General features: G+C 39.3%; 1 protein-coding gene across 2 annotated transcripts; it reads right to left on the reverse strand.

The window, feature by feature from the left end:
• Positions 1–773: 773 nt before the first annotated feature.
• On the reverse strand, positions 774–10,658 carry LOC114535084 (HBS1-like protein). 2 transcript variants are annotated; one of them, XM_028556466.1, is made up of 19 exons: positions 10,490–10,658; positions 9,746–9,811; positions 9,504–9,665; positions 9,030–9,161; positions 8,860–8,907; positions 5,646–5,775; positions 4,910–5,061; positions 4,502–4,583; positions 4,233–4,316; positions 3,561–3,678; positions 3,319–3,465; positions 3,069–3,143; positions 2,636–2,753; positions 2,490–2,558; positions 2,009–2,204; positions 1,525–1,633; positions 1,342–1,442; positions 1,061–1,205; positions 774–938 (listed from the first exon to the last, which is right to left on the reverse strand). In XM_028556466.1, the coding sequence occupies exons 1-19, from the start codon at positions 10,530–10,532 to the stop codon at positions 927–929; spliced, it is 1,989 nt and encodes a 662-aa protein (XP_028412267.1). In that variant the 5' UTR covers positions 10,533–10,658; the 3' UTR covers positions 774–926. The 2 variants fall into 2 exon arrangements, with proteins under 2 accessions (XP_028412267.1, XP_028412268.1); XM_028556467.1 differs by lacking the exons at positions 774–938; positions 1,061–1,205; positions 1,342–1,442; ... (9 more) ...; positions 4,910–5,061; positions 5,646–5,775 and adding an exon at positions 6,631–8,563.
• Between the last annotated feature and the right edge of the window lie 633 nt (positions 10,659–11,291).

Raw genomic sequence — 11,291 nt, forward strand, 5'->3', positions numbered from 1 at the left:
TTTGTTCCCACTGCTTGTCGCAAGTTGTTGACGAGATGGGACAACTTGTTAAGAAGTTGTAACAAACTTGTTGAATCAAAACTCAAAAGACTTGCTACGAGGCTGTTCCAACAAGTCCGGTACAAACATGATGTGACAATATTGCTACAATCATGTGCTGTCAAGTTCGTAGCAATGTTGTTGTATCATATCTGTATAAGACTTGTCATAACAATCTTGTAACAATTCTTATAATGCCATCGGACTTGCTACAAGTTGTTAACAGCTTGTCCAAAACTTGTTACAACAAATTGGAGCAAGCAGTGCGAACAAATCTTGTTGCAAGCTTGTGAACAGACTTGTATAAACAACTCTGCCGCAGACTTGTTACAACTTGTTCAAAAAAACACCCCAAATCATCGTATTTTGTTATGGCCCTGTGAATTATCTGTTTATTACCAGAACAGTATTCTCGCATTCACTTCCACTGCATAATTTCATAAGTTACGCATTTTATATATTCACTATCCCTGCCACACCAAGTCACAAACGTTTGACATCCTGCATCGTTGCCTTTCTACAAGCGCACTGTTTAACAAGGAGGAATTTCGTTTTATAGACCAATCAGAAATTTTGTTCACATTTCAGAAACCAATAAGAATGCATAAATATTCGCTACTTCCGATAAAAAGCTACATTAAAAATCTAGGCATTCTAATCATTGAACTGCCTACAATTCAATGATTCTAGGCTTGACCTGAAAAATGTAAACAAATTTGCCGATCAGTTCAAAACGAAATTCCTCCTTGTTATACTGTGTACTATTTAACCATCCATAAAACCACTCAAAAGCCATAAGTCATTGACAAATGGCCACATCAAATCGTGTTTTCTTTCGAAAGCACAACGCCTGTTATGGAGGTCATTATTTTCACATTCAAATTCCATCAGGATCGAATCTACAAACAGAAATAAACACTGCCTGAGAACTATCATTTGTCTACACAAGGGAAAACTTGGTTATTGCAGCAAACTTTGGTTAACCTCACTCTAAAAGGCAAAAATTTAGTTTTGACATTACCTCAGTGACTATCCCGGCCGCAATCGTCTTTCCGCCGTACCGTAACATAAATCTTCCTAGATCTTTGCAATCCTGGTATAACTCTAAACACATTGTTCTCGACAGTTCTAACTCGATGTTTGCCGTAGAATTTTTTGTCAGGCACCTGGAATGCAAAGTGTTCTTCCTATATTTTAATACTCTCTTAAAAGAGGTTTATCCAGGGGGGTCGAACCAAATATGGTTTAGTTTAAAAAGGTTTTTCAGCCTAAAGAACCCAGTGTGCAAATGATTAATTTTACCTGGGTCTCTTCTGAATAACTTCACCAGTATTTTTGTGGAGAATGCTGAGTAGACGCTTGATAACCGCAGGCTCGTTTATCGTTTGAAAATGAAACACGACCTGAAGGGATAGAAAGATACTTAAGGGGATTGCCCATATACTCGATCCACACGGAGTTTCTCAACTCTCAAGGTGACATTACCGGAAATCCTTTTGTTAAAGGAACTTCGATATCGAAAACCATAACCCTCGCTCGAAGTCTTGTCACGGCTTGAATGGGAAACGCTGGATCACACAAAATACTGCCTACCCTGAAGTAAAATGAATATTTAATAGCATCCACTTTGAAGAAAATGTTAACGCTTGCTGATAAAATTAAAACACACAACGAGTTCGTATTGGAACTCTACACATTGACAAATTTATATTATAGGGTCGGTCCTATAAGTTGGCCAGGCTAATCTATAGACCTTTTTTTACTTTGTATGCAAATTAACCTATTTCAAATCACATAGTCTGAAATGGTTAGGTTTTATTGGCTATTCCATATCATCACAACATCTGAAATGAGTTCATCAGCATGCAAACTGAAAAGGTCTATTTAGGGAGAGCAAAAATAACCCGGAGTCTCTCACCGGGGAAGAATTTGTAGTTATTCATGACGAGATGTAAATATAAATACGTACGTGATATTCACCATGTCAACGCCATGTACGCTCAGGGTCACGTGATCACCTGCTTGGGCCCAGTCCGCCGGCTCGCCGTGAACTGAGATGCTCTTGGCTTGCCCTTGAACAGCGGCTGGCATGACTAAAATTTTTTGACCGTTTTTGACCTGGCCACCCTCTGCCCGTCCCATTACATTGACCCCCGAACCAGTCCCTATACCCGCAACGAAAAATACAGGGTATTCATATTAATTACTGCAGATAAGACTTTACTTATTACTCTCTGTCTCTCTCTTGAAGTTTATATATTCGCATGCGTTTTTGCTAAATTTTGGCTCAGAAAAAGTACAGTAAGTAAGGACAAAACACGGTAGATAATTCCCATTGAACCAAAGCCATTGTCGTTCATTTCTGTACACATTCAAGAAGTACAGTATAATGGAATAGATAAAACCAACAGTTTACTTATCTTAAAGCAGATTTACCAGTAAAAACTAACCTTTAAAAACATCCGAGATACAAAGTCTAAAAGGCTTTTCGACTGGTCTTTCAGGAGCTTTAAAAGCATCTGGAAAGATATTTTAGGCGTTTCTATTAACAAACTTGCGATGGTTTGCCTGATGGTCCACGTGTGCGTATTCATACCTATTCGTTCAATCATGTTTGGTCCACTATACCAATTCTTCAACAACGTTTCTTCGGCATGTTTGGTCAGATTCTCGCCAGTCAGACCGCTGCATGGCACGAAGTTCACGTCGCTTTCCTGGAAAACGGGAAAAATATGTCGTGCCATTTAGCAAACTGGTGAAATATGGGGTAAGCGCCGAGCCAGGCGAGCCTGGTAACGAGGGACCGCTCGAGTTAGCTCTCCATAAAATATCTGGAGTAAGTCCAAAAGTTGAACCAAAACATGGTAAAATTGTCGATTGTTGAATGTCGATTCTATCGATTGTTTTCGGAAGACAGGGAAGATATTTTGGTTGTACGACACTTGCGTTTTAGGAAACTGCATTTCTGGCTAGGATAAAACTGGTTAACTCTACATGCTTAATTACACTTTAAAATATTCCAAACTAACCTTAAATCCAACTTGTTTTAGAAATTTCTTCAACTTCATGATAATGTTATCATACCGTTCTTTAGACCATCCTACCTGAAGCACACAAAACACAGTCCTTTCAAAGAATGCTCTTAGTCGTATAAAAGGCGGGGAGGGGGGTGTTTGTATTGAGCTATATTGCTAGTGACGTCACGGTTGGCCTGTGGTACGCGCGACCATCCAGTTGAAGACTATATATCAGAGTCAAGAATTTTAGGTAAAAGCGTACTGTGTCGAGTTTGTTGACCGCTACGAGGAGTTGTGTTACACCAAGTGAGCGAATAAGAATGGCGTGTTCTCTCGTCTGTCCACCAGCTTCGAAACCAGCCTCAAATTCACCAGTGGAAGAGGCAACTACCAAAATAGCGACATCGGCCTTGGAGCGGAAAATGGTAGATATTAGTAAGATACTTGTCACTATGCATACGTTTATGGTTTTTCTCCCATATATAATTTTGTTTCACAAATTACCTGAGCTGCACCAGAAATCATATTAGGAATGAAGTCCTTGTGACCCGGAGCATCCATTAACGTGATGATCTTCGAGTCTGTTTCAATACGAGTTACTCCAACGTCCATTGTTATCCCTCTGAAATAGAAAAAAAATTATAACGTATAAATGTAAATTGACTCAATATTTATATTCTCTGTCGTGTCTTACCAGTTCTTTCCGTAAGCATAGTCTAAATATGGCCGTAATTGTCGTGAACAAATAACTTTCTATCATAGTCTGGATTTGTCTTTATTTAATTGTCATTAGGGAGCTTTATCATGAACTACAAGCACAGAGTAAACAACAGACATCTTTTAGTTACACTGTGCTACAAATACGAGTACAAGATTCGTTATTCTCGCGCGTTGTTTGCTTACGCCATCAGCCAAAGCTCGTAGTTTGTCATACAAACGAGATGGGATGAATATGTTGGTCAAACGACGTAGGCAAAAGCATCGACTTTGGCGCGAAAATGACGAGTCTTACACTCGCAGTCACGGCTAAAGATCCCCATAGTGAACTGCCCACACATAGCAATATTCTATTACATCAGTTACCATGACACGTTCACGAATGGAAACCAGTCTTATTGAAAATCAGAAGAAATTACAGAAACGAATCTTTCCATGTACAGCAGTAAGTAAACTCACCGTTCTCTCTCCTCGCCAGTCTCGTCTAAAACCCAGGCATATGCAAATGAAGCCTTACCAGCTTTCTTCGCATCTTGTTCATATGTGCGGGAAATTAAGGATTATAGCAGAACACCTGAGCATATTCGATATATAGGGTCGGATTAGGAAGATACTGCAGGCTGTCTCAAAAAGAGGCACCCTGAAGATTGTAGTGTTCAGGAATTTTACGTCATAACCAATACACTTTCTGAATGACTGAGGGTTGAAAAGTTTCATTAAAAGGATATTTATGCATTGTTTTCTTTGACACGTCTCCTAATAAATAGAGCAGGTGGCCCATGAGGGTGCTTTTGCCCGCATCTACGTGACCTGAAAAGTTGAAAAAGTTGAAACACTGCAATATACTAGACCAGTCAGGCAACACTCAGTCTGACTAGCAGTACTGAATTGTACAAATGACATTGAGGAAGGTTGAAAACACTAAATAAAACATTACAAAGCAGTAGGTACTAGACTAGTCAGGCTAGTATTAGTAGCAACAGTCAACACTCAGTCAGACTAGCAGTACTGCAATGATCAACTGACATTGAGGAAGGTTGAAAGAGAAACACTAAATAAAACATTGCAAAGCAGTTGGTACTAAACTAGTCAGGCTAGTATTAGTAACAACAGTCACACACCACGGAATAACTTACCAATCACAACTAAATTGAGCAGAGTCTTTCCTTGTCTAACTTTGTTAATTTCTTTTGCTGAAACTTTGTCTTTCGAGGCATTTTTCGACTTACTAGACGAAGGGCTGTCCGGGGAAGCCAGCTTCGCATTCCCATTAACAAGCTGGGGCGAGCTATGGGGAAAAATTAAACTGAGATGAATATAAAACTTAATCATAGACATAGGAGTGCTTTCCTTTAGGGCGCCAAAATGGTCAAACCGGTCATATTTTGAATTGAAATAGATTATTTCGTAAAGAATAAAGCGGTGAAGCTGCATTTTTCGTGCTGGGCAGATGAAATAACGACATACTTGAACTCAGAGTTCTTGAAACTCTCTACAATACCAGTAATCTATCTGTACAGAAATATAACAAGACTGGTCTGGCCGTTTGTACCGTAGATAAAGGAAAGAACCGCTAACATTCCATTATATCAATCAAAACAATATTATATCAAGGTATCCCGAATCTGTCTACCAAACAGCAATGTTCTTAAGACGTTTGCAAGGCGTTTATACTGAAAGGATAACGACAATTGACAAGGCTAAATATAGAAATTATTCAGTTGAGATTAGGTTAGGATTATAATTGGACTTGGGATTAACCGTAATCAGCCATAACGTTAGTCTAAGACCTAATCCTAGTCTCCCCCGTCTTCCCCATTCCCATTCCTCGCTGCATTGGCAGTGATGACGTAATGGTATGTCATAATGTACCTGCGGTTAGGCGAGGTTGGGTTGGACTTGGTACTACGCTCCAGTACAGGTGAGGAAAAATTGGCTTGAGCCGGCTGATTGTCAGCGGTAGCAGCTTCGTCTTTCTTGGGAGTATTACAACGCCTTGAATCTAAAATGCAACGCTTTTGAAATGCTACGTAATACATAAAAAACACGATCCACGTTTGTTCTGGGATAGAATACGCGTGACCAGCTTCCAAATTGTCTGCGGTGTCAAATAAGTTAAATAATACAAAGTTGAACTCGTAGGGCGAAAGTATTTCACTGTCGACCTAATGCCTAGTTTCCATTTAGTCGTGACTGTCGTGAACATGTCAAGGTGGCTGATGTGATAGAATACTTCTATGTGTGCAGCAGTCAACAATGACCGATTTGAATACAGAAACAAAGACAAATTTTCATCCGGACTATTTCTCATCGGTGAAAATGAGTTGTCCACGACTTAATGGAAACCAGGTTTAACACAGCCTCGAAAACAGGCGCAAAAATGGAAAACAAAAATGTGCACACTACAGTGAACTATATAGATCAGACGCCTACATTTTTTCGTAACTGATCTCTATATCATTAACTTCATGCGATCTTTATGATCTTCGAAGAGCGCCTGGGCACGAATACACCTGACCTTGGCTTTCCTGAAAGTTCTGCGCTGGTCGGAAGGAATTTGATGGGATAAATATGTTGAATAATTGGACCATGTTTCATCTTGTAGGAGGAAAACATAAGTTTGATATATTTGTACTCGCCAAAACCTGATGAAAAGCATGGGTCCGATGCAGAACGGCATTATCCGACGGCATGCCGAGAACAGTGTCGACTTTTGTCGTATTCTAATTAGGCAATTACACATACGATAGAGAACATTGATAAAATGACTTGCAGATTTCATTTGTAAGTATATTTTACAACTTCCAGAAAATATTTCCTATAAAATATCTCGTTATAATGTTCACTACGATAGCTGCTAAAATAACTTTTATACAAATATATACACATCATGTGCAGAATTGTCGATGGAAAAGATTGGATATGGCTTTTCTTAAAAAACAAAGCACTTTCATCTACAATTATTTACACCACAGATTTATATTGACTACAAAAAATGATTGTGTCTACTTCTTTGGTCTATCATGAAAAACTTTGGTTTGGTCCTTTCGTATCAAAAAAATTTTAAACTCATTAGTAAGCAAAGCTGTCTTTAGAATATTCCGTGTCTAGATTGCAACGTTATCACTATATATCATTGTTAAAAGTTATCCCATTTACAATAAAACATGTTCTTGTAGATATTTCCATGCGACATTGTCTCTTGGTGAAATCATGAAATCTATCACAAAGACAGTTTAGCTATAAGATACCTTCGACCTATTTTCTTTGCAAACGAGCTTTCTTTTGTTTTGCCAGGACAAAGTCATCAGGCGATGCCGTGCTGAAATCAAAGGGTACGATTGCAAAATCATTTTGAAATCTTCTTGTCACATCGGGCTTCCATTTTGGACCGGGTTTTTCGTAGTAAACGAGCAACGTGCACGCAAACGTGCTTGGACCATGAAGGAATTCAAAAACTGACTCTCCGGAAGAAACATCTTGTTCAAAGTCGATCAGGAAGTCGTCTTCAACATCGCTAGTTGATGACTCACGAGAATCACTTCGTGTTGCGGATAAACCCTCATCTTTACCTGATTTTTCACTGAGATTGATTTTCATGCGCGAAAACGACGAAGATAAACCAGCATTTTCAGTTTTACCGGACACAGGAAAGGTAGTCAAAGGCTTCATCGTTGACAACCCAGATTTCGCTTTGTCGCTTGTTTCGCCTACGCCAATATTGAGGTTTGAATTGTTGTTGTTTTCTAAGCCAACTTTCGAAACACAATCATCGCGTTTAGGCGACTGTCTAGCTCTGAGAAGACGACCCAAGCATCCATCATTTGTTGGTATGTGAACCAATGCTCTCGCTGTATTGTCTGTGTTTGCTTTGTCTCCAGACAACGTTCCAAATGTCTTGTCATTCAAAGACCGTTCTGCTTTCAACCGGGTAAGTGGCGATATTGAAGACTCGTCAACGGATGGTATATGCACAAGTGAAGGAGGCATCTTTGTCGAAACTTGTACTGAGATTCCCTTCATATCTTTAGACTCTTGTTTTGAAGCAAGTTTCTTGCTCAAAGGCGACGTGTTTTGGACTTTTGAGGCAGACAAAGGCGATGTCATTAACGAACCATTTCTTCTGTCGGAACTTGATGTTTTCCCTAAGTCATCTCCAGATGAATATTTGGTTTCTGTCGATTGACTTAAATTTGATAGCGAGGGCTTGAATTGTGATCCAATCACGGGTGATGAAAGCGTAGGTCTAATATTCGACTGAGTTTCTTTCAAACCACGATGCATGGAAAGAGGTGAAACTTGTGAATCTTTGCTTTCAAGCGTTTGGTGTGTTTTCAACAGTTGACCTAACGGCAAAGTATCACGACCCTCGTTTTTTGACACGCCACAACCAGTTGAGCTTTCTTTCGCGAACAACGACCCTGTTTTCTCGTAAACAACCCGGGCGACAAAAGAGTTCTCGACCAACTTTTTAGACGCCGCAATGCTACGAACTGATTTGATAGACTCCCTTTGTTTTTTAGATTTTTCAGTCCTCGACAATTCTTTTAACGGGGAATTTTGGAGTTTTGCATTAGACGAGAACAACGATTGTTCGGTTGGGCCTCCTTTTCCGGTTGTTTCTTCAGCATTTAAAACACTTCGCTCGCTAAACATTTTCACTTTGTTTATATTTTGCAACGGCTTTTCAAAATTCTGCTTCGTGCCGGCCTGACCTATTTCGTGCTGGGAACGCGCGCCTAAGCCATGCTCAGAATGCAAATTGTTGACATGCTCAAATTTTAAAACATCTTACCTTAATATTGCCATGGCAGAAAGAGTGAACAGCATCATAAAAAAAGAGACGAAAAGGCACAAAGTTAGTATTTGGATGAAGCTATGAAGTGGTTTTTACATCTTGGCGTTTTTACTGAATGATGTTAGAACTGCCTTAATCAGCCTTTGGGGCAAAAACTAGCGGACTTATCGGTGGGGTGGAAAGCAGCCCATAGTTGGGGGGGCGGCTCATGCTTGGGGAGAGCCTGCTTCTCCCAAAATGTGTCCACCCGCCCTAGACAAACTAAGCGACAAAACTGAAGTGAATTACCTTTCTCCTTTCGAGGAACATTATGGCTCTTCAAATCCTGATTTCCACCTGGCGAAAGTTAAAATAAAACTGAGAAATTTGTTCATTTTTGAGAGTCTTTTTAAAGCATGATTCACTCAACACTAGAATATGGGTCAGACTAACTTCAGCATGCAATCTACAATGGTTACCTTGATCTAAGACTTCATCAAGGGCTCTCTCCAAATCAAAGTTATGTTTCAAAATGGCAGCCTTTGCCTCCTGTTCGTCACAATGGTCACCAAGAATCGATCGAAATTCATCCATACAGGAAAGCAGTTTTGCTAGAAAATTAAAATACTCCATTAATTAGCTTACCTCCCCATAGACAAGTAAAATCAGTGAAAGTTTAATGAAAGGGAACTTTCTAAGGTTTAATCAATATGGTGATCAAATAATGCTCCGATCATGAAAGGGAGATCAGACACTTTCATGCAGCCATCTACAATTCATTCACACTTTTGTGAGTCTGCTGCCCTTATAAAAGTTTTGCCCCTTCCCTGGAAAGATTAATCCAGGGCTGACTAGTAAGATCATTCAATTTAATACTACAATAGGATGAATTTAGGTTCACTGGTAACTATGATGGGGAAGCCAGCAATAATGTTTTGTGGTAAACATTTTACCTTCATCCTCCCTACTCAGTTTTGGGATTTCATAATCCTTCACAGCTCCAAGATGTTCACTCTGGTCCAAGTACTTGTTGTCTTCGTAATCTGCTGGCTCCTCCATGAAGGAAGACAAGTTTCGATGTTGCGTCTCACCACGACGATACATGAATTGTTGGGCTGCATGACACAAAATGATAACAAGTTATGAATATGACAAACTACAGGCTTTGTAAACACCATATTTGTTTAGACCTTACCGGTAGTTGGCGAGACACACAGATCATGTTCTTCAACAGAATGACCGTAAACATCTTCGTACATATCTATATGATACAATAAATTTTATGATGAGATAAACTCCTCTGTTGGGTGATATGTATATATGATTTTCAACATCTAGAGTTGGTTATTTTTTGGACAACCTTGTAGGTACTTGTAAACGAATGAAAGTCTAGAGGTTGCCGGTTGGGGTGCAAATCAATCTCCAAGGGCACAATGAGAGACAATCAAAGCAATATAGGGATTAAATAGGTCTAAACACAATGAAGTTTAGAGATTTAAGGCATGCACCTTTGGCCTTGGGTTTGAATAATGCTATTAAGGCGACAATGCATTAAAAAATCTTTGGGGAGACTTCAAGTAGCAATGCAATCTGGCAGGATTACGGTGAGAATTTTTGTAGGCACATGATAAATACCACTTGACTAGCACATGATAAATACTTTCCATTGATGAAACCACGATCAAAACAATCACAATGTATACCACTTAATAATATTTATATATACTTTGCTTTGTCTATTAAATCTAAAAAGTGTGTATGAATAATCTGCAGTAATCTGAATAATGCTGCAACTTGCCAGAAGCTTAATGCACCAGGTATGGTCTACACATACACATAAACTAACATAAATACGCGATGATGCACCACATAAAAGATAAAACTCTTCATGTATAGAGCTCTGAAGTGTTTGTTTTATGATCAACGACTTTCAACGTACCTTCTTCATAAGCATAATTCCGAATATTTCTGTGCCGTGACATTTTCCTCACAATCTTATAAACCCGTGGGCCTACTGTGAAAGATCACAGGCGATTTGAAAAAGAGATGATCGGCGTTTTCCTCTGTCCATAAAATAGTATGTTTTTGTTGTGGCCATATTGATTCGCGGAAAGACCTTGTTATTCTTTCACATCGCCCAAAAGGTGTGACGCATCAATTAGCCTTTCTCACGACGACGTTTTTGGGGTACTTTCAATGTTTTCAAACGGGTTTTAAAAGTTATAACAACATGAAAAGCAATTTTTTTAGAATCAACAGATCATTGGAAGCATAACTCCAGCCTAAAATTAAAGACCGTGGCCATTATGAGGTTTCACGCTTGCGGTTTTGAGAAAAAGTACCCCAAAATGGCCGCATATTCGTCATCGTGAGAAAGCCTAATTCCATACTACGGAGCATGCATTTTTCCGGAAAGCAGTTTACTTTAGCAAAGCTGATATACTAAAATAAACTTGTAAAGTAAACTTGTAGTGGCAGTACAGGGGCGGAATAGCTAAGATTTAGTCCTCACTCGAATTTGGGCCTCCACTTTTTCGTTGTGTATCGCTTAATGGGGCCTCTAGACTACTTCGGATCTCGGACATTTCCCAAATACATGCCTGTTAAAATGGTTCTGACAATTTAAACGTCCATGTCTTTTATGAATTGCTACGGTGCTACCCACCCTCAGGTTGAAAGAAACAATACGTCAGTCGCCATCTGTTTTTATATAAAATATAATGTATATATAGTACATTTCT

This window comes from Dendronephthya gigantea, unplaced genomic scaffold, assembly GCF_004324835.1.
Source record: "Dendronephthya gigantea isolate DGI-Jeju-01 unplaced genomic scaffold, DenGig_1.0 000110F, whole genome shotgun sequence".
NCBI lineage: Eukaryota > Metazoa > Cnidaria > Anthozoa > Malacalcyonacea > Nephtheidae > Dendronephthya > Dendronephthya gigantea.

Coding starts and splice junctions, on each gene's coding strand:
- LOC114535084 (XM_028556466.1), bottom strand. CDS start 10,532: ATGTCACGGCACAGAAATATTCGGAATTATGCTTATGAAGAAG. Junction 3,679..4,232: donor ACTGGCGAGGAGAGAGAACG/GTGAGTTTACTT, acceptor TTTCTATTTCAG/AGGGATAACAATGGACGTTG. Junction 2,754..3,068: donor TAAAACAAGTTGGATTTAAG/GTTAGTTTGGAA, acceptor CCCGTTTTCCAG/GAAAGCGACGTGAACTTCGT.